The following is a 23,648-nucleotide window of genomic DNA, read 5'->3' as shown; positions in this document are numbered from 1 at the left end:
ACAGACAGACGCACGCTTGTCGCTGCTGCTTTAAGGATGCAGGTGCGGCTACAGCCCACACAATTCACATAGACAGAAAAAAAAAGAACAATATTTTAATTGTTTCTGTAGCACACTTTGAGGGTGTCACCACCCTTTAACAGACAGACGCACGCTTGTCGCTGCTGCTTTGAGGATGCAAGTGTGGCTACATCGCACACAAGTCACAAAGACCAAAAAAAAAAGAACAATATTTTAATTGTTTCTGTAGCACACTTTGAGAGTTACACCACCCTTTAACAGACAGACGCACGCTTGTCGCTGCTGCTTTAAGGATGCAGGTGCGGCTACAGCCCACACATTTCACAAAGACCGAAAAAAAAAGAACAATATTTTAATTGTTTGTGTAGCACACTTTGAGGGTGTCACCACCCTTTAACAGACAGACGCACGCTTGTCGCTGCTGCTTTAAGGATGCAGGTGCGGCTACAGCCCACACAATTCACAAAGACAGGAAAAAAAAGAACAATATTTTAATTGTTTGTGTAGCACACTTTGAGGGTGTCACCACCCTTTAACAGACAGACGCACGCTTGTCGCTGCTGCTTTGAGGATGCAGGTGGAATCTAGACGGGATTTGGAACCGAGGACACACTACCTCCATCAATTGTCTAAATCCCACTGCACTAATGTCGGATACCGGACGCACGTCTAACACCAACATAGCAGTCAAGGCCTCAGTTATACGTTTTGCTTCAGGATGACTGCTGTCGTACTTCATCCTCATCGCTAGGGACTGTTGGAGGGTCAATTGTTTAGTAAAAGTAGTGATGTTCCTACTTCCTCTCTGGGATGATGAACAACTCCCAGCAGCAGCAACAGCACTAGGAGGAAGAGGTTCTTGATCTTTCCCTATTTTATTTTTATCGGAGAAAGTTTGGTCCTCCATTTATGTTATATTGATATATATACGTGCGGCTAAAGCGCACACAAACACAGAAAATATTATTTTATTTTGGCTGGAGAGTAGTGCACTTTGTGGGTTACACCACCCTTTAAGAAATGAGCCAGCCGGCTCTTTACTTATGGGACACAGGCGCACGCTTGGCGCTGCTCCTTTGTTGATGCACGTGCAGCCACAGTGCACACAATTCACAAACACAGAAAATAATTTTTTTTTTGGTTTGGACTGGAGTGTACTTTCGGGGGTTACAGCACCCTTAACGGTCAAGCCAGCCGGCCCTTTACTTATGACACAGGCGCACGCTTGACACTACTTTGTTGATGCACGTGCGGCTACTGCGCACACAATTCACAAACACAGAAAATATTTTTTTTTTAGGTTTGGACTGGAGTGTACTTTCGGGGGTTACAGCACCCTTAACGGTCAAGCCAGCCGGCCCTTTACTTATGACACAGGCGCACGCTTGGCACTACTTTGTTGATGCACGTGCGGCTACTGCGCACACAATTCACAAACACAGAAAATAATTTTTTTTTAGGTTTGGACTGGAGTGTACTTTCGGGGGTTACAGCACCCTTAACGGTCAAGCCAGCCGGCCCTTTACTTATGACACAGGCGCACGCTTGGCACTACTTTGTTGATGCACGTGCGGCTACTGCGCACACAATTCACAAACACAGAAAATAATTTTTTTTTTGGTTTGGACTGGAGTGTACTTTGGGGGTTACAGCACCCTTTAACGGTCAAGCCAGCCGGCCCTTTACTTATGACACAGGCGCACGCTTGGCACTACTTTGTTGATGCACGTGCGGCTACTGCGCACACAATTCACAAACACAGAAAATAATTTTTTTTTTGGTTTGGACTGGAGTGTACTTTCGGGGGTTACAGCACCCTTAACGGTCAAGCCAGCCGGCCCTTTACTTATGACACAGGCGCACGCTTGGCACTACTTTGTTGATGCACGTGCGGCTACTGCGCACACAATTCACAAACACAGAAAATAATTTTTTTTTTGGTTTGGACTGGAGTGTACTTTCGGGGGTTACAGCACCCTTAACGGTCAAGCCAGCCGGCCCTTTACTTATGACACAGGCGCACGCTTGGCACTACTTTGTTGATGCACGTGCGGGTACTGCGCACACAATTCACAAACACAGAAAATAATTTTTTTTTTGGTTTGGACTGGAGTGTACTTTCGGGGGTTACAGCACCCTTAACGGTCAAGCCAGCCGGCCCTTTACTTATGACACAGGCGCACGCTTGGCACTACTTTGTTGATGCACGTGCGGCTACTGCGCACACAATTCACAAACACAGAAAATAATTTTTTTTTGGTTTGGACTGGAGTGTACTTTCGGGGGTTACAGCACCCTTTAACGGTCAAGCCAGCCGGCCCTTTACTTATGACACAGGCGCACGCTTGGCACTACTTTGTTGATGCACGTGCGGCTACTGCGCACACAATTCACAAACACAGAAAATAATTTTTTTTTTGGTTTGGACTGGAGTGTACTTTCGGGGGTTACAGCACCCTTAACGGTCAAGCCAGCCGGCCCTTTACTTATGACACAGGCGCACGCTTGGCACTACTTTGTTGATGCACGTGCGGCTACTGCGCACACAATTCACAAACACAGAAAATATATTATTTTTTTAGCACTTGGGGGGAGCACCCCTGATGGACAGAGCACCCCCTGGACAACACTACAGCACTCCTTTAGGACTGGGACACTGCACAGGACTTTGGAGTGGACACAGCCCCTATGGAGAACTGACTGCACAACACAGTCCAGCCAGCCCCTATGGACTTTGAAGTAGTGGACACAGCCCCTATTAACAACAGCAGCACAGCACAACACAGCCAGCCCCTATGGACTTTGAAGTAGTGGACAACAGCAGCACACACTACACTACACTACACTACACAGCCCTAACTCCCACCCTCCCTCTTCACTGTCCACAGCCGAGTGAGAAAATGGCGCCGACGCGGGTACCTTATATAGGATCCAAAACCCGCGAGACTCGGAAGGCGGGATGATGACGTTTTGCCTCGATTTCAGATCCGAGTCAGGCGGGAAAAGTCGAGCCTGATTAGGATCGGACTCGGATCGGGGGGGCTCGGGGGGGTTCGGATTTCAGAAATCCGAACCCGCTCACCCCTAGTATATATATATATATATATATATATATATATATATATATATATATACACACACACACACACACATACATACATACATACGCACACACACACATGCATACATATTCACAGGTTGTTGTTTTTTTTTAGAAAGCCTGGGCCACTTGCTTGTGTTGCCCCCCAGGCTGAAAGTTGCCAGCCAGCCCCTGGCGTAAGTGTTTAATTTGACTCAATTTAATTAAATGTTATCTTTACCCTTGCACAGAATATCTACTTCAAAAGGAGTCTCACACTGGGATTTTCACACCTATACAATAGGAATGGCTTCTAACACCTTCCACAAGCCTGCTTTGCCCTGGAATACTTTGTGTAACTAAATCATCAACTGAAAAGACAAGTTAGCTTATTAGATACTCCTTATTCAAAATATACCTTTTGTACAAGAGAGAAGCAACTGGACATAGCAATGGCCAAATTATATTAGTCTGCTCATGAATCCCATTATAACTTCTGGATCATACACAGAGTTAAGAAAACAGAAAAATATAAACTACTTGATCTTCTCTCATCATCAAATGCAATTCATGCTCGCTCATCCATGACCCAATGTATTTTTATAGCTCCAGCTTTATGCTTTCACTCCGCCCACCACGAGCAGCAGTTCCTATTGATCCAGCACAGGCTTCCATTCTTAAATCCCTTGGCATTTTCAAAAAAACTCAACGGGGCAGTCGTGGGAAGCGAGGACGAAAATCTCTTATCCGCTGTAACCACGTAAGTTCCTTGCCTTCAGGTTCACCAGTGTCATATAGGAGACAAATAGAAGTGGTACCTATCAAACGGCCCTGTGCTTGGAAGAACAGATCATTAAACTCCCGCTCTGTGACTGACATCCCCAGAGCTCCCACACTCAATATAAAGAAAACTAAAGGCACTCCGGTATGCCCAATCAGGTCTGTCCTTTGTAATGCCAGATCTATAAGAAACAAGACTGCCACAATTGCTGATCTTGCCTGTATTACAGAGACTCGGCAAGATGAAAATGCAGCACCTATCTTGGAAGCTGCAGTTCCAACAAATTATTCTGTCATTCACAACCCAAGACTTAACTGCAGGGGAGGGGGAGTGGCCATCTGCTTTAGAAAAGCACTTAAACCTAGGGTCCACCCAATGGAAATGACTCACTCATTTGAGTGCATCGCTGCTCGGAGTTCTACAGAATTAGGATTCAGAGTACTTCTCATTTACCGTTCCCCTGGAGATGGAAAGATATTTCTACAAGAATTTGCAGATATTGTTGCTGGACTAGTTCTGGAGCATCAAAGATGGCTGATCCTTGGGGATTTCAATGCATGGGTTGATGATGAGCTCTCACACCTTGGCCAAGATCTCCTGTGCATAATGAATGCTATGGGCCTCACACAAGTCATTCCTTCGGCTACTCATATAAGTGGTCACACTCTTGATCTTGTATTCCAGATTGGATTAGATGTCTCTGACCTAAATATAAACCCAGTCACGTGGTCAAACCACCACTCAATTCACTTCTCAGTTGCAACCCCTCAAAACAGAACTTTACCCATGGAGTTGACAAGGTATCGTCCAAGGAGGGGCATGACTCCCTAGGCTCCTGCAGCAAACCTGGATCGTTCTGCGGTAATGGGGGCCTGTGAAGATCCTTTTTCCCTTATCCATTACTATAACAGGGATGTGACAGCTGCAATGGAAATTATTGCCCCTGTGCGTATACGACCCCTCATACCACACCGTCAAGCCCCTTGGTTTGACAATAGTGTTAGTGAACTCAAGAAAAGGGGCGTAGACTTGAAAGACAATGGAGGAAGACGAACCTGGTAAAGGATAACACTAATCAAACATATAAGAGAATATTATTATTATTATTATTATTACCAGTTATTTATATAGCGCACACATATTCCGCAGCGCTTTACAGAGAATAGTTGGCCATTCACATCAGTCCCTGCCCCAGTGGAGCTTACACTCTATGTTCCCTATCACATGATCAATCAACAATCACCCGTAAGAAAACAGAGTTCCTTTCAAAATAAGATCAAGGCAGCAAACAATAGGCCGGCTCAGCTTTTCCATACAGTGGAGATGCTTTGCAAACCAGCATGCCTGCACCATGATGAAACCCTCCCCCAGTCAAGATGCAATGAGTTTGCAAAATTCTTTGCAGATAAAGTATCCTCCATCCGGGCTGGAATCCCCACAGTGCCAAACTACCAATCCTGCCAAGGTAAGCCATCTGTCTCCCTGGAACAGCTTTGTCATAATGGTTGTAAAAGACATTGCTAAAATTATCAGAATGTTGCGACCCACCACCTGTGATCTGGACCCTGCCTCAACCAAGCTTCTCATAGGGTGTATAGACATTATTGGCCCTGTAATTGCAAAAATAGTTCAATGCTCTTTGCAAACAGCCATTTTTCCAGAACCACTAAAGGAAGCAATTGTTAGACCACTTCTTAAAAAACCTAATTTAGACCCCGACTGCATGACCAACTATAGACCAGTAACAAACCTTCCTTTTCTAGGGAAGGTCATTGAGAAAGTATTGGCAATGCAACTGGAAACCCATCTGTCTACCCATGATATTTATGATCCATTCCAGTCAGGATTCAGGAGAAGACATAGCACTGAAACAGCCCTGGTATGTGTGCTTAATGATCTTCTGATGGCAAGAGACAGAGGTGATTGTTCAATCTTAATCCTTCTGGATCTCTCAGCAGCATTTGATACTGTGGACCATGGGATTCTAATTGAGCGCCTGAAAAATTTCTGTGGACTGGATGGCACAGTCCTCAGATGGTTCAAATCATTTCTCACTGGCAGGTCACAGAGAGTTTCTTCTGGAGTAAACTCTTCATCACCAGTGTCACTTCCATGCGGTGTCCCACAGGGTTCTATACTATCTCCCATGCTTTTTGCAGTATACATGCTACCATTGGGTGAAATAATCAGACGTCATGGCCTGGTCTACCACTGCTATGCAGATGATACACAACTGTACCTGTCCTTTGCTCCAAGTACAAAGGACCCAATAACAACCCTAAATGGCTGCCTAGCTGAACTTCAGGAGTGGATGAGTGCCAGTTGGCTGTGACTGAACCCTAATAAAACAGAGGTTCTTATGATAGGTCACAGGACAGGGCTACAGCATAGCCAACCAACAGGACTTACACTTGGGGGTTCAGAATTACAAAACACTAAACATGTGCGGAATCTTGGTGTTGTCCTGGATAGTGGCTTGACACTTAAACATCAGGTATCAGCCACAATCAAATCCTCATTCTTTCATCTGAGGAACATAGCCAGAATCAAGCACTTAATTCCCTCAGAAGATCTGTCTAAAGTCATACATGCATTTATATCATCACGCCTAGACTACTGCAACGCCCTCTACCTCAGTCTCCCAGCAAAAGAATTACACCGCTTGCATATGGTACAAAATGCAGCTGTCAGACTATTAACCAACCAGCCCCATTCCAGCCACATAACACCCATTCTCTATTCCCTTCACTAGCTGCCTGTCAGATTGCGAATTGCTTTCAGGATTGGATTAATAACTTACAAAGCCCTTCATGAACATGGCTCAGGGTATCTGAAGCAGCTTCTGATTCCTTACTGTCACACTCGATTACTGCGATCCGTTTACGAAGGACTATTAACAGTACCTAGAATCTCACGGAATTCGTCTGGGGGTTGAGCTTTCAGTTTTCTGGCTCCAACCTTTTGGAACTTACTTCCCCGCACAGTTCGAGAGGCCTCCACTCTAGAATCCTTCAAAAATAGACTCAAGACTCACCTATTCATCCAAGCATTTCACTAATGTCCATTGTTTAAGCTTATTTTGTACTGTAAATGTAAAGCACTTTGAGTCCTTTAGGTGAAAAGCACTATATAAATAAAATTATTCCTATATAAATAAAATTATTATTATTAAACATTAAATAAACCATCAAGTGCCACTCAGTAGCCATTAAGTACACGTAAACAAGTTTCTTCCAGGCCATAATTGAATTAATGTTTTCCCTTTAAGCATCAGGCCTTGTTTCTAAGGAAAAAGAAAATATACATAATACTGAAGTACTCCCCATTTTATTTATATGTACGATAGTGTCATATGGTAGGTGGCAACGCTACAAAAAGATATATACAACTTGTCACATAACTCAAAATTTAACCTGTATTTACTAGTACTGTAATTTCTTTTTATCACATTAATAATAGGAAAAAATTACATCAATATTAGTCTTAAAATATTTCAATCAATTTCTACACTTAATGTTTTCATGTTTTAATTATGTTTTCAGTATGATAAGAGCTTGGAAACACCGCAAAACATACTTATCAAGAGAGAAAATAGGGGATTGTTTTAAAATATTGCAAGCATAATGACAAAGGTGAATGGAGAGAGGGAGTCACATGTAATTTCAAATGACTTGTGCCGACTTAAAATGGTTCTTCTAGATCAAATTTCAAGTAAAACCAATGCAGTTTGCTTTTCTATTAGATGTGATTGCCTCAAATATAAACATGAGGAATGACGCTTAATAAGAGCATTTAAGTATTAACACATACAGGTTAAAATGAACATAACTGTGTGATTAGCCCAAATGAAAATAGGACTATACCCAGAGGAATAGCGTGGAACCATGGCGCCTGGAGAAAGGACCTGTCGTAGCCCCCTACCACCCGTACTCAATTGTGCCAGTGGGGTATGGCCAGCCTGCGGGGAAATACTGAAATGAAGAGAAAAACAGCAAACCGTGACAGTGTTGCGCTGGGCATTGTGGTCCCATTGGGGGAATGGAATACTTAGGTGATACACTATCTGACAGTAGGGGGCAGCTCCTTGGCACAGCTTTATTTATGTATAGCACCTGGGATCTGACTTTTATTTAATTTTAATCATTGTTATTTGCCAATAGAGCAGATTGTATTATATATTCTGATCATTATACTTAAATTGACAGAATACATGTGCTAGAGTGAGATTCCACAGGATGCAGAGCGTATTACTGCAATTACTGCCCCAAGCAGCTGTCACTGGAGTGGGAGCACCTATGGGAAGTTCCCTTCTCAGCTATGCTCCTACTTCACAAATACACATTGCACCTATATTAATGTGAGTACTACTAATCATTTTCTGTCTACCACATTTATTTCAGGTCTCCTAAAACAGTATTTTTTAAAAAGACCTTTCAAATAACACTTTGTGGTCATGCCTAGGAATTTGAATAGCAAAGCAGTGACTTTTTTTTAAACTCATACCTGTCAATAAGAAAGGAGAGGGGAGGGACAAAGAGTTGATCAGAGGGGGGTGGTGACAGAAGCCAATAAGAAAAGGAGTGGGGAGGGACAAAGAGTTGATCAGAGGGGGGTGGTGACAGAAGCCAATAAGAAAGGAGAGGGGAGGGTTAGAGATTTGATCAGAGAGGGGTGGTGACAGAAGCCAATAAGAAAAGGAGAGGGGAGGGACAAAGAGTTGATCAGAGGGGGGTGGTGACAGAAGCCAATAAGAAAGGAGAGGGGAGGGACAAAGAGTTGATCAGAGAGGCGTGGTGACAGAAGCCAATAAGAAAGGAGAGGGGAGGGACAAAGATTTGATCAGAGAGGGGTGGTGACAGAAGCCGATAAGAAAAGGAGAGGGGAGGGACAAAGAGTTGATCAGAGGGGGGTGGTGACAGAAGCCAATAAGAAAGGAGAGGGGAGGGACAAAGATTTGATCAGAGAGGGGTGGTGACAGAAGCCAATAAGAAAGGAGTGGGCAGGGGCAAAGAGCCCATCACAGTAGAGAGGGGAGGGAATTAAAGAGGTGAGAAGTGAATGTAATCAATCTGACAGGAAAGGGGAGGTGACAGAAGATGATCACAGAGGAGTGAGGGCTGCAATCTGGGCAGCTTGAGGAGCATGAAAAGTAGAAACGGATCTCAGATCCATAACTTATCTAGAATATTGAGCAAACAAACCGAGAAAAAACTAACAGACAGTTGTCATATTGTGCAGCGCCCCATCAACTCCGGAAACCTGAATGGCATCCTCTGTCCATTTTGGTGCCCGGAGCTCATGCTCCACTGGAACCACCCTCGCTATTCCCCTCATGATACCCAATTAGTAAAAGGACCATGCGTTGAGGTAGCAGGACTCTGTAGAAAGTGCAGCTATCACTCTCTAGGACAGGGCAGTGCCATCCAAGAGTGAGACACATTATTATACCAGCTACACCCACTGTCGATGAATGAAAACAGAGTTGCCTGGCAAACTCCTTAATGTGTTATTTGCCATAAAGAATGGATTTATCCCTATGCCCATAAGTCTCCTAATATATGTCCCTATGAGGTGGATGCATATGTTACTAACGTGTGGTTCTGTCAGAATGACGATACAGTACACAGTGAATATATTTATGTGTTACACATGTGTCCGAGTACATATCAGAGATAAAGTTTTAAAAAAAGGAAAAAAAACAAAAAAACAACAACTTTTTTTCTAATTTGTTTAAATAAGCAGGTTGTTAAAGTAATTAAGGATTAGCAGCCTAAACCGTTTCAGTGATTTTTAAGATCTTTCATTGCAAATATTGCTCAACTAATCCCATTTTTAAAAGCACACAAAACAAAGCTGTGCAATGTTTAGACAAATGCATCATTACTGAAGTTCAAAGACACAGAGAACCAAGACTGCAAACTATGGCATCACTGGTACTCTCTCCCATAAGACAGGAGCAGGGCAGACAGCTTTGGCAGTCATGGAGAGGCAACAAAAACATTACATCAATTTGTTGCAGTATTCTGCTAACATACAAAATATTAAAAGGAAATTTGTTTATCAAGAATTGATAGTAAAGGTGCATACACAAGGGATGATTCGCGCCATGAACGAAATCATCCCGTGTGCTCAGTGTCGTTAACGACATGTGTGGGGTTGCGTCTCAGCCAAGGGAGTGGGCTCACTTACAGTTTTGCCTAAGAACACAGCCATGAATAAAGAATGGTACCAAAACATTCTCCAAGAGCGACTTCTCCCAACCATCCAAAAACAGTTTGGTGACGAACAGTGCCTTTTCCAGCATGATGGAGCACCTTGCCATAAGGCAAGTGATAACTAAGTTGCTTGGGGAACAAAACATCAAAATTTTGGGTCCATGGCCAAGAAACTCCCCAGACATTAATCCCACTGAGAACTTGTGGTCAATACTCAAGAGGCAGGTGGACAAACAAAAACCCACAAATTCTGAGAAACTCCAAGCATTGATTAGGCAAGAATGGGCGGGCATCAGTCAGTATGTGTCCCAGAAGTTGATTGACAGCATGCCAGGGCGAATTGCAGAGGTCTTTAAAAAGAAGGGTTAACACTGCAAATATTGGCTCTTTGCATAAACTTAATGTAATTGTCAATAAAGCCTTTGACACTTATGAAATGCTTGTAATTTTACTTCAGTATACCATACTAACATCTGACAAAAAGGTCTAAAAACACTGAAGCAGCAAACTTTGTGAAAACCAATACTTGTGTCATTCTCAAAACTTTTGGCCACAGCTGTAGACAGATGGGTTGTGAATGAGCTCTCATCTGGGGTTTCATGGTGCTCATACTTATCTTACACATGCAAAAGCACCGCCCGAGAGTCAACTGAACTAACTGGAGAAGTTTTGGAGAATGGACCAAGGCAGAGACTTACGACAAAAAAAAATGGTTACTGCAAATGTAACTCTTGCACCAACACCTGCAGATAATCTGCTGCAATCTATAAAGCTAGAAACAAGCACTGACGCAGAGGAGGACAAAGAGGCTCAACATTTATCGAATATATGTCAGTTACTGCAACAGATCTCCCAACTACAGACACGCTAATGTCCAGAACAGGTTGCAGGAAAGCTAAACTGATTTTTCCAAGCATGCCACTACCTTAAGTTATGTGCTACAAGGTCTACCTCTCAGATCACTTACACTTGGTGCTCTGTCAAGGAATTTTACTTTCAAGGTTTTACCTGACAAGGGGAAAGGGCCCTTTAAACCATGAAAACTCTTTTGTCCATATATAGTGCGTTGAAAAGAAAAACTTAGTGAAGTAATATGTACATGTTTTCCCTACAACACGCTGTTTCCTTCTAAGCAGAAACTTATTACAGATAAGCATGCCCACCTGCATCACACATCTCAACATGCTGATAACGGAGAATACATGTCCTGTAAAAGCTGAGTAGCGGCTATCACTGCTGCTTCTTTTTGCTAGGTAAGCATTTTAACCCAATTAAAGCAAGTCACCTAATCCTTTTTAGGTAGGAGGCTAAGGGAAAGAACAGGAGACTGATGGGAGTTTGATGGAGAAAGAGTAGACATGAAACAAATGGTAGAGAGCACTGCTTGTAGGAGCTTACAGTCTAGAAGGAAAGGGCAATTAATTTTATTAATGCGTCTGTGACAGCATTTTTTACACACAGTGCAAGCATCCATTGTATGGGCTGTATCAGTATACAGTCTGTCAATTTGCTAGGAAACATTAACATCACAGAACTGCTTCGCTAACATTCATGACGTACTGGTCCCTAAACCTAACCCTCGCCCCCACGGCTATGAGCTCCCGATGCCCGGCTTACCTACGTTCAGTGTGCCGGGCGTCGGGATTTCAACGTGGGGCTGATAGACGCCTATCATTAGTCCCATGCCGGACTTTCACTTTCGGAAGCCGGCGGTCGGCATTTCGACCGCCAGCTTCCTGACTACAAACCCCTATACAGTATGTTCAAAGTTACTGGCCAAACTCACTAAAGGGATCTGGTCTTACCACCAAAAAGCTCAATCTAATCTGGCCACCTATGTTTGTCTCCAATTGGTCACAGATCCAGCTGTTCAAAAATCAGGAATATCAGCCAGAACTAAAGGTTGTTTCCTGCCTATTGGAACATGTTGTACAGGTTACAACATAATGGCCTAGGGTAGCCCTAACTAAGGGGGGTAACCAATTAAATCAGTGACGAGCAGTGAGGAGATGGATCTGAGTGCTGAGAGCCTTTCTCACCTCCTACTCACTGTAACACTCCCCTCACTACACTAAGCTGCAGTATCCATTGATTCTCCTACCAGCATCACTGTGTCTTCTCTTGCTCCTGAGCTACGATCGCTAAACACTGCTGTGCACTTCCTGGTCACATGACACATTCAAGGTGTCCATCAGTGCTCAAGGCATGCCCCCATACTCAGAGGCATGCCTCTATTAGCTCTCTTCTGTGCAGCTTACTGCCCATGGTGTGGTCCCATCCCCCAGCTCTGCATGCAGTGGCTGACTATACAAAAGCAAGACTGAGCAGTTGCTGCCTCATCTCTTATCTACCTGCAGTCCCAGGGAGCACCACAAAGCTGGTGAGTGTTAACTATATAAATGATTACAATAAACAAATAAGATGTTTATAAATTATAAATATCTTCTTTGTCTTATTCTAATCCTTTTTATACCAAATCTCAGGAGTATGAAATGGGAGGCTCTGCCTCCCCCAATTACCCTGAATGCACGTCCCTGAATTAGATGCGATAACCTGATTTCTCTTTTAACCTGATCCCCCGATTTTCGTTTTCTCGAGAACAGAAATCTCCATAGTAGAACACTGGCTTTTCACGGAAAAGCTATCCAATTACAAGCGAGCAAGAATTTTTCAGGGATTTGGGCTGGTTTTATCAGCAACTTTTTTTCACCACCGCTGAGCAGATAAGTTGTGCAAAACCCCTACTTTTGGCTAAAAATTTCGGGACTTGGTGCAGAACCACTGGGACACCTTCTTTAATGACTAATTAAGCAAGCATATTTTTTAATTAGCTTCATTTGGCCAATATTGACATATAATTTTTGGGGTGAAAAAGTGCATAGTGCAGGAAAATGGGTTAAGTGATGAGGGACAGGTATATGGGGGTGCTGTATTAGTGCAATAGGTGTATTTACGATTGCAGGTGGGTGTTAGAGGTGTATTTTGAAGGTTTTTTTTAAAAGTGGCTTAAAATGATCCAAAAATATACTTCTATCCATTTTTATGCACCCCCAATTGAAATAGATTTAAATAGAACATTTATTTTGCAAGAAAACAAATACAGTGAATATACTAAAGTGGAATAAACATTTTCAGGGAAAATTATGCCATGTTAGGGACTCCGTAGGCAAGCAGTGGAAATACGCTGGTCAAAATGGTGTAAGAACTACGTCCCAGTAGCGCGATAAATTCCCAATCGCATAATTGGTCTGTATTCGGGAGATCTTTACAGAAGCTCGCTTGCAACTGAATATCTTGAAAACTACAAAGCCGAAAGTAGTAGTTTTCTCACAATAGCCGCGAAAACAAAATTATCAGAATAGCTTCAAATTGGATAAAAAATAATCCTATTACTATTTCTTCCCAAATTGCTAACAGCAGCCACACATCTCAAATTGAATCTGCCCCATGTAATACTAAACAATCTCATATCTGCCCCAAGTACTGCTGCATAAGAACATTTATGCTCCATGTACTGCCCAAATCCCACATCTGTGCCATATACTGCTCACCAATCCCACATCTGCGCCACATACTGCTCACCAATCCCACATCTGCACCACATACTGCTCACCAATCCCACATCTGCACCACATACTGCTCACCAATCCCACATCTGCACCACATACTGCTCACCAATCCCACATCTGCACCACATACTGCTCACCAACCCCACATCTGCACCACATACTGCTCACCAATCCCACATCTGCACCACATACTGCTCACCAACCCCACATCTGCACCACATACTGCTCACCAACCCCACATCTGCATCACATACTGCTCACCAATCCTACATCTGTGCCACATACTGCTCACCAACACCACATCTGCACCACATACTTCTCACCAATCCTACATCTGTGCCACATACTGCTTACCAATCCTACATCTGCGCCACATACTGCTCACCAATCCCATATCTGCACCACATACTTCTCACCAATCCCACATCTGCACCACATACTGCTCACCAATCCCACATCTGCACCACATACTGCTCACCAATCCCACATCTGCACTACATACTGCTCACCAATCCCACATCTGCACCACATACTGCTCACCAATCCCACATCTGCACCACAAACTGCTCACCAACCCCACATCTGCATCACATACTGCTCACCAATCCTACATCTGTGCCACATACTGCTCAACAATTCACATCTTCCCCACACACTGCTCGACAATTCACATCTACCCAACATACTGTTGAGCAATCCCTTATCTGCCCCACATACTGTTGGGCAATTCCACATCTGCCCCACGTACTGTTGAGTAATCCCACATCTGCCCCATGTACTGTTGAGCATTCCCTTATCTGCCCCATATACTGTTGAGCAATCCCACATATGCCCAATCCCACATCTGACCCACATACTGCTCAACAAACCCACATCTGCGCCATCTACAGGTGAGCAATCCCACATCATCCCCACGCACTGTTGAGCAAGCCCACATCTGCCCCAGATACTGTTAAGCAATCCCACATCTGCCCCACATTCTGCCCAACAATCACACAACTGCACCATCTACAGGTGAGTAATCCCACATCTGCCCAACAATAACACAACTGCACCATCTACAGGTGAGCAATCCCACATACTGCCCAACAATCACACAACTGCACCATCTACAGGTGAGCAATCTCACATCAGCCCCATGTACTGCTGAGGGATCCCGCATCTGTCCCACATACTGAACAATTCTATATCTGCCCCATGTGCTGTTGAACAATCCCAAATATGAATTACATATAAGAAAATGCTTATGTTATTAAGGTTTTATATTCATGAAATGGATTGCACATTACTCAAGACTTTAATATCTTTTAAATAAATTATTCAAAAAGTTTTGCCCATTCCATATTCTGTCACATTGAGTTAGTAGCAAGCAAGAGCATAATTTGTCTACTACTAAGCAATCAGGAGTTTATTGAAACATTAACAGTACAATAGTCGTAAGGCTAAAGAAACAAGGCAGCAAAGCAGGACAAATATAGATACTTTGGCTGAATGTAATGCACATTTCTAGGCCAATTTCAACCTGATTGAATCTTACCATTTTCTACAGCTATTCCAAGTATACTTGATATCTTTCTCACACTGAAAACACAGAAAAAGTCAATTCATTATTGAATGCTTTTTCATATACAGTGAATTGTGGACAGTATACTCTCACCAACGATCAGGTTCGCTACATCGTAGTATCAGGAAGATAATGTGTGCAGAACATGCACTGTCAGGGCTGTGCGGTCATTTATACAGGCAGTTTCTGCACAAAGTGGCCTAAACGCTGCCCTGATAATGTAATCAGCATTTAGGCATTGGAAATTTTGTTATCTTGCATTTGAAAATTTTCAAATCAGAGATTTATAAACTGCTGTAGATGCACAAAGCTGACAGCAATCCTGTGGCACACATTATCATCTGGTATTCCAAAGCAATCCTGTTCAGGGAAGTAAAAACACGAATTAAAACCCGTACTGTGAAAACTCTTCTATAGTCCAGGTGTAGTGCAGAGAGGCTGTGATACCGGCTAGAGTGGAGGTGGTACAGGAAGAGACAACTGACTGCTAGGAACATCACAGAACTTACTGTGGTTAAAAGTGAGAGAGTTATCCAGGCTGCTGAGCTGTTGCAATCTGGCATGCATCATCCCTGTTCTGTTACGGGAAACAGGTAATGTCTGAGACTTTCGGTCATGAACTATGGGTCCCAACCCCTCCTGGTTCCTGCAAGATGAGTGGAAACGGGACAGAGGCACCAGTTAGATGTGTCCCCACTGCAGAGATGTGGGGAAGTTAGTAAAGCAGAATAGGCAAAAACATAACTTCTAATACAAAACAGAGTTGTTCTAACACTGCAAAAAATGTCTTAGTACCTATAAAAGCGACATGCTACAAACACTGCTATAAAAGGCAAAGAGTTGGATAATGTTTATTCCATACAAAGTCACTGTATCTAGGAAGTTCCTACATCAATCTACATTGCAGTAAGTTGCAGGAGAAATGTGTTTTTTTTCTATATGTAATTAGTGAATCTGTTGATTGAGGGTTAATCAGCAATGCCATACACACGAACATGCAAACGAGGGAGGGCAGCAAGGCAGCGTGACGGTCTTACCCAGGCAGGAAGGGAGAAGAGCCATATACTTTGTTATACTTGCCAGCAATCAAGTGAGGAAAACAGAAAGAGTGAGCTGAGTTAGCAATCAGTTTAGGCTGGCTTCCTAAGGTGTACCACCACCAGGGCTGAAATGTGTGGACCAGTGCAAGACATACATACACGTGTCTGTGAATCTGATTATTCAGGTTATCATGTGAGATACCCAGGACATGCACTGAACATCATTTATCATGCTTATAATCTAATAACAAAAATATAGACTATTAGCTAAATTCTAAATGGGTTGTCAGTGTAAGCATACGATCTGTATTATCCCTGTGTCCTTATGTGCAAACACAACAGTTAATTCCAGGAATACAGGGAGATTATAGTGACACTGAACTACAGTATTCTTACTGTAAAATACACACCTAACCACTGTCAGCACATTATTATAATACTACAAAGAGGATTATTAACATATGTAACATAATATAAACCTCACAAGTTGAATAAACATTTTTTAAACATGAGTAATAATGTAATAAAAAAAAACTTTTCAAGAGTACTTTTGAGAGATTAGACAAAATTATTATTATAGTACCCATGAGGATGTGATTGGTGTGAATTAGTTTTCTGTACTGTACATAAATGTTCAATAGGTAATTTACTATGCATGCAAGGAGATTTCAATTAATTACCATGAATGTACTATTTTATCAAAATAATGCCCATTTTAAAGTATCTATTGTACACAATAAGTACCTGTTAACTATGGATGATAAATACAGCACACATTTGTCCCTACTTCTGAAAAAATTGGCATCCTGGAAACTACTTTGAAAATAATGTATGGCACAGGCGCAAACACAAGCAGTACTGACCAGAAAAACAGAGCGCTGTGTGTGTATGTGGGGGGTGTCAAGGAGACTGTATTAATCAACATTGTGTGTGTGTGTGTGTGTGAAACTGTGGCATAATATATTTATTTATTCTGATTTTACAGCAAATCAATTGCCATAGTTTTTCTACCTCAGGTCTCAGTGGTGTGTCTAATGCTTTAGTATAATAATCTGAGCACTGAACTGGTCCGGATACTGCAATGTGTCTAGACACTAAATAGTGTGAGGTTGGTGGCAAATGAGGTGCTTTTATTTTCCACATGCTTATTAAAAACAAAAATAAAAAATAAATAAAACATAAAAGCATACAGTTTTTATTAGGAAAGTGAACACTTTCGCTTAATGTCACACTATACCTGGCAATGTATCGTTTGCCCATATACTGGAACTGATGCAGGCACACTCTGCAGAAATTCGAGACAGAAAGGTCACTAAAGCGCATCACAATGGGAAAAACAAAGAACAAAAAACAGAGACCAGACAGAGAAGACCAACACTATATACTATATAGACATATACAGGGTGTAGAGGGTGTCTATCATTTTCGTGTCCATCTTTGTACTGATGTAACTGACCTTTAATACTATTATGGAATGTCACTGCGATTTACTATAATTTGGTCACAGTCATTGCAACCATCATTATAATGTCTAGATATTTAGCAATATTATGTGCCCATTTTAATAATGGATATTGAAAGTGTGTAAGGTAAGTAAACTGGTACATCTTCTATGCAAATAATACCATGGCTAATTAGCAGGAGCGATATTAACAGTATGAAATAGGACTAATCATCACAGCAACTACACCATATCGGCAACTAAAGCTATGAAATATGAATTCTAAGCCTATACAGCATGACAAAATTGGGGATGTTTATTATTGTTCTTGTTATTTCAAGGTGACTATAATCTACAAACAAAATTACTGCCTGCATTACTAGGAATGGATGAGCTGACTGGGAGTTAACGCTCTCCCCTTAATGCTTCTTCTAATCTCCAAGTATTTTCCTACACAAAAATTTTAATCTGCCTTTTTTCTTACTTATGCTAGTAATATCATCATGTAACCATTTGAATTTTTTTTTTTAAATTTATATATATATATATATATATATATATATATATATATATATATAATGTCATTATGACTGTTTGCTAGATGAAATTGCAGAAAGAGAAAACTGAATAAGAATACATACTCTGTGATTGTGAAAAAATCCATCAGCTCTAGTGTTGTAGCTTTGTTCCAATAAGTAAACAACGCATCTGATAAACAAAACGTTATGATGGTCACTAGTATACATTCTGTATAAACGTATATCAGAGTATACAACAAACATTCAATGGACGGATAAAAATAATAAATCCAAAAAAACCATCATACAGAATTAAAAATAATAAAAAATTTAAATCACAAATCCTATATACTGTATGGATCCTGCATAAAATGAATACAGATGTTTTACAGATGATATACAGGTTGAGTCTCCCATATCCAAATACGAAATATTTTCAGCATGACTGAGATAGTGAAACCTTTGCTTTTTGATGGTTCAATGTACACAAACTTTGTTTAAGGCACAAATGTATTAAAAATAAAGTATAAAATGACCTATAGGCTTTGTGTATAATGTGTATATGAAAAATTACTTTCATGAAAGTACACAAACTTTGTTTGAACCACAAAATTATTGAAAATATTGTATAAAATTACTTTCAGGCTGTGTGTATAAGGTGTATATGAATCATAAATGCATTCTGTGTTTAGATTTGGGCCCTATTCCTAAGACATTTCAATATTGTATACAAATACTCCAAAATACGGAATATATCCAAAATACCCTTGGTCCCAAGCATTTTGGATATGGAAGACTCAACCTGTAAATTAATTTATTTGAAAGCTCTTAATAAAAGCATAAAAAAAAAAAAAAAAGGGGGAATCCATGTTTGGGGACACATGGATCACGCTGGGGATAGGAGGAATCCGGGCACCAAACGGTTAATTTATTTTTCCCAGCAGCACAGGATTCCTCTCCCTTATACGTTAACAAGTCCAAGGAATGGAGGAAGGGCAAGGAGAAGGAAGACCGGCACACTCACAGCTCAACACACAACAGGTGAAAAGATTAACCGGTAACCCTATAGGAAAACCGTGTAAGCCAGGTGCATCAGAGAGGGCGTCCTGTGCCCTTGATGGAGTTCGAGAAAAGGATTTTACAGGCAAGGACAAAAATCCCCTTTTCTCTTACCTCCATGGGGGACACAGGGATCATGTTGGGACGTCCCAAAGCTGTCCCCTTGGAGAGAAGCAGAAACCTGCACCAGACCCTGAACCGACTGAGAAAAGGTTTGAACCCACGGCGGTTCTGTGTCAGTGGGCTGTAAGTTCCCATGAGCGGCAGAATATTGGCAACCTGACCCACTCCTGTAGCGAGACTAACTAGGAGTGTAGGCCTAGGGGTTGCAAGCTGGTTTACTGGCTGCAACATTACCTGTGAAAGTGTGGAAGCCCATGCTGGCCTTTAAGAGGAAGTCGCAGCTGCCGGACTTCAGGCTACGAACCAGAGAAATATCGGGAATATAAACTGTCATGGTCCGGGACCTGATGGAAGAGAGCTACAGAACAGTCTCTGCAACTGCACAGCAGAGCAGCACCCCACTCCCTGGGCACTTTAGTTTACTGACCCTTGGTAGACATGATACAGTATTCCATGTGTCCACAGTCACAAAAGTTTAGTAAACAGTAGTATCAATGTCAAAGGTTAGAGCACTGAATGATATGGCACCACAGTTAAACTAATAAGCCATGCTATGGGGTCAGCACTAATGGTAGAGTATGAAATATAAAGAAATAAGTGTTCATCGGGATACAGACGTGCTATTCCAATCAATACATTTTCAACTGAAACTACAATGGAAAAGTGCAAAAAAGTCAGTATAGAAAATCCCTATAAAGAAAACAATGAAAGAAGAGAGAGAGATAGAAGTGAAAATGAGAGTGGTATGCACACAAAGTACTCCTATATACTGCAAAACAAACATGCACACAGAAAACATTCAATGCATAAGAGAATGGGCAATGGCTGCTCAACAACCAAGCCCCAAAAGGGTAGAAAGGAGCTTAAATATAACTTGACTGGCTGGAGTGATGTATACAGGGAGGCAGGAGCCCTGGTGTCTCTCTCTGAATAGCTGAGGCAGGCAATGTTGTAAAATGGCCGGCCACCATTGAAGGGAGGGAGATTATCCAATTGCAGCTAACCTGCATGAGGCGGCGCGACAAGGGTTGGGAGTAGCAAAAATAGAATGCTATCCGCACCCGTCTGACTTAACCCTGAAGGGACATGGCCAACGCTAATTTATGGTCCCCCATTGCCAGTATCTGTCCTGGTGGTCAAGTGGGGGTGCGGAGACGACCTGACCCCCCATTGTCAGTACTGCTGTTGGCCTCCCTGACTGGCGGGAACAGCCACCTTACTTGTGCCTGATGTGTCCAGGTGTGACTCCCCCTCTCTGTGCTGGAGCTGTGCCGGGGTCACTGACCCAGTCACCAGTGCTCTGGTCACCAACGCTGGGGATCATTGGAGCGACAGTTAGGGTGTCTTTCAGACACTGACACACTGCCAGCTCTGTTAACAAAATAAAAGTAAAGAAAAGGAGACTGCTTAATACCAGCACATATGAAATATCTGGTCCTCTAGTGCTGGAGGTGGGATATAGGGAAGAGGGAGCCTTTGCTGCTAGGGAAAAATAAATTAACCGCTTGGTGCCCAGACTCCTCCTCGCCACCTACACCAAGCGTGATCCCTGTGTCCCCCGTGAAGGAAAGAGAAAAATAGATTTTATTGCTGTTAGTACATTCAGGAGACTTTATTCAGAACACAATATCTATCTTCAAGTCCTGGACCTACAGCGTAAAGATATAACCCGGTAGGCTTCATTTAAGGGACCGGGCCTGATTCTGAGACACATGCAAAACAGCCACGAGTACGGATGGCTAGCAGCCAGACTTACTACCTTATGCCAATGCAAGTGTATGCGCGGCTTCATGCTATAGTTGTACCATCCACTGTTTTTCCATCCACAGCTGTAACAGTCATCATTAGTATTGATACTTACACCTAGCCTATTCTGGGTATAAAAGATCAACCGTAAACAGGCGTACCTTTGTCATACGTATGCCTCATAGCAGCATGGAAGTCTAGCTACACGCTCACAAAATGTGCCCTCGCAAGATAGATGCCCATTTCATGGACAGAGAGAACTGGTACTGCACGGAGCCTTGGTTAAAGTGGGTATGTATGATGCGGTGCATGTGTAGTTAGCTAAAGAGTAACTTGGTGTCCCCCCATTTATAGGCTTGCGTGGGACTCAGAACAAGGCCCGCGGTATGCAGTATAACAGCAGCTGTATATAGGAAAGGCCATAACACTGGCATGCAGGCTATAATCATTTCAGATCAACTTTAAAACAAAAGCTTAATTTTGTAACACTAATGTAAACTTGTATTTCATGTGAGAACAGTATTATTACAGTATTATATATAAGAGACATCGATATTGTGGAGAATGGAAAGCAGAGATATGTCTCTATAGCATGTATAACCCTGCCATAGATAGAGTGTGTACCATACTTATATACTTACCATCTGACATGCTTTTCAAAATATGAAGGAAGCACATAAGTAAACTTTTAATTTCGGCTTGATCCAATTTGTCACAGCGTACTAATGAGTTACCTAAAGAGCCACCATGCTGGTTCTAGAGTAAATAGAAATACAGTAAGATAAATAAACCTATTTTATTATGAACACAGTAACAGCATAACTCTCCACAAAAGGACAGCACTGCAAACTTCCCGAGATTGCTAAGACAGACATAGCTAAAAGGCCCTAAAACATTTATGTGTAAGAGAAAGCATGCAATACTATGAGGAGCAAAATATTCAGAGGATGTCAACTTAAAAGCCCGAATCACTAGTACATACACGTGCACTGTAAAGGCTTTCAGGTAGATCTTTTTAAATACTCCAATTAGTATCAACAGATATCAATGACGTTTTATCAAGCACTGCATACACTGCAAAACAAGCTATAACTGAGCATCAGATCACACCTCATCATTGCGTCATTGGAAACCTCCTATATTTGACAATGTGTAATTTCCACAAATGATAGGTTACATGTGATGCTGCCCCAGAATTGAGGACAAGCCATTTAATCCTGAGTATAAGGTGGAAGAATTGTAGGGGCAGGAAGCTGACCTTTAAGTTCCTGTTAGTGGTTTATAATTCAGTGCCTTTTTTAAGCATGTCTTATTTTGTATGCATCTTTACTTTGGCTAGAGAGGCAGGTGTGAATAGATGCCTGCCAGCATTGAACATAAATTCCTTCTCTGAGTACTGGTAACACACAACAAAGCAAAGGTGCAAGCTCTAGAGCTCTATAATTGGAGAGGAGAGATGAAGACCAGAGATGCCTGGGGGTAATAGGAGGGTGATAAGTGAAGTCAGGAATGGGAGGGGGGCAGGGAATTAAATCAAAGCTTGATCTGATGCAAATTTGTGGAAAAACCTAAAACATAGCATAGTAATATGCAGGGTTTAGAAAACAAGTAACAGGTAATAAAATAATACTTCTGGTATCTGAGAAGAGACTTCAGCATGCAAAACACTCTCTGACAGTACAGGCACTGTCAGCAGAGAGAAATCCATAGTATAACGGTTTCTCTTAGCAGCCTGTATGCTGTCTTCTTCCTCCCCACTACAGCGCATGGCGTGGGCAGAATGCCTCCGGATAAGTCTGTCCTTCTGCACCAAGAGGGCATGTCAAAGTCAAGGAGGAAAGGTTATAATCCTGAGCTATTGAATAGTTAATAAAAATCTTTATGAACGTTGCACTATATTTCTAAATTAACAATGTCATTTTATAGAGCCAGATTACAAACCAGGCCTGTGAATAACACACTACATTACAATTCCCCAGAGAGATCTATCATAGTGCTTTTAACATGAACGACATTGCAACACATAGCCAACTCCATTAGCAGAGAACCTGTCACATATACATCCATAATGGCTGGCTGCCAAATGATGAAGTTATCAGGAAAAATAGAAGGTAAAGTCACATATAAGAAGACATTTGTTAAGAGGAGAAGAATGAATGTAGTTGCGACAGTGATGATTGGTTGTCTATTACAGGAAGGAAAATATCTAATACATAAAGCCATACCTTGTCTAAAGAGCTGCTTTTGTCACTGTTCCTCTCTGGAAGACTGTTCCCTGAATCAGTGCTGATGAGAGACCCCCTGGAGTCTGCATTGCGCACACTGTTTATGTTGGGAGTAGATGAGGTATGTGGGGATGCTGGGGAAGACAAACATTTCAAGCAACTTCATTTACTCACCTAGCAATATATGATCTGCTCATGCATGTGTGTATTCATAGGTTGCATAAAACAACTTTTGTTGCAGAAACTAAATAAAAAGAGAAAGCTGGG

The 23,648-nt window shown here is 42.0% G+C and overlaps 1 protein-coding gene across 11 annotated transcripts in view; it reads right to left on the bottom strand.

Annotated features, from left to right (window-relative positions):
* DOCK9 (dedicator of cytokinesis 9) overlaps positions 1–23,648 on the bottom strand; it is a 296,517-nt gene that overhangs the window by 58,336 nt on the left and 214,533 nt on the right. For 4 of the 11 annotated variants that reach the window (XM_088463360.1, XM_088463356.1, XM_088463353.1 and 1 more), the window contains 5 exons: positions 23,382–23,515; positions 21,798–21,912; positions 18,352–18,418; positions 17,507–17,554; positions 15,739–15,806 (listed from right to left, as the gene is read on the bottom strand). In XM_088463360.1, coding sequence (XP_088319486.1) covers positions 15,739–15,806; positions 17,507–17,554; positions 18,352–18,418; positions 21,798–21,912; positions 23,382–23,515 — 432 coding nt within the window. Of the gene's footprint in view, positions 1–15,202; positions 15,247–15,738; positions 15,876–17,506; positions 17,555–18,351; positions 18,419–21,797; positions 21,913–23,381; positions 23,516–23,648 lie in introns of all 11 variants that reach the window. The other 7 variants (XM_088463350.1, XM_088463352.1, XM_088463349.1 and 4 more) reach the window with 2 other exon arrangements.

The sequence above is a fragment of the Taudactylus pleione genome, unplaced genomic scaffold (genome assembly GCF_031769625.1).
Source record: "Taudactylus pleione unplaced genomic scaffold, aTauple2 ptg001346l, whole genome shotgun sequence".
NCBI classification, from domain to species: Eukaryota; Metazoa; Chordata; class Amphibia; order Anura; family Myobatrachidae; genus Taudactylus; species Taudactylus pleione.
The sequence above is the reverse complement of the archived record's forward strand: the minus strand, read 5'-3'. Positions and strand labels throughout refer to the sequence as shown.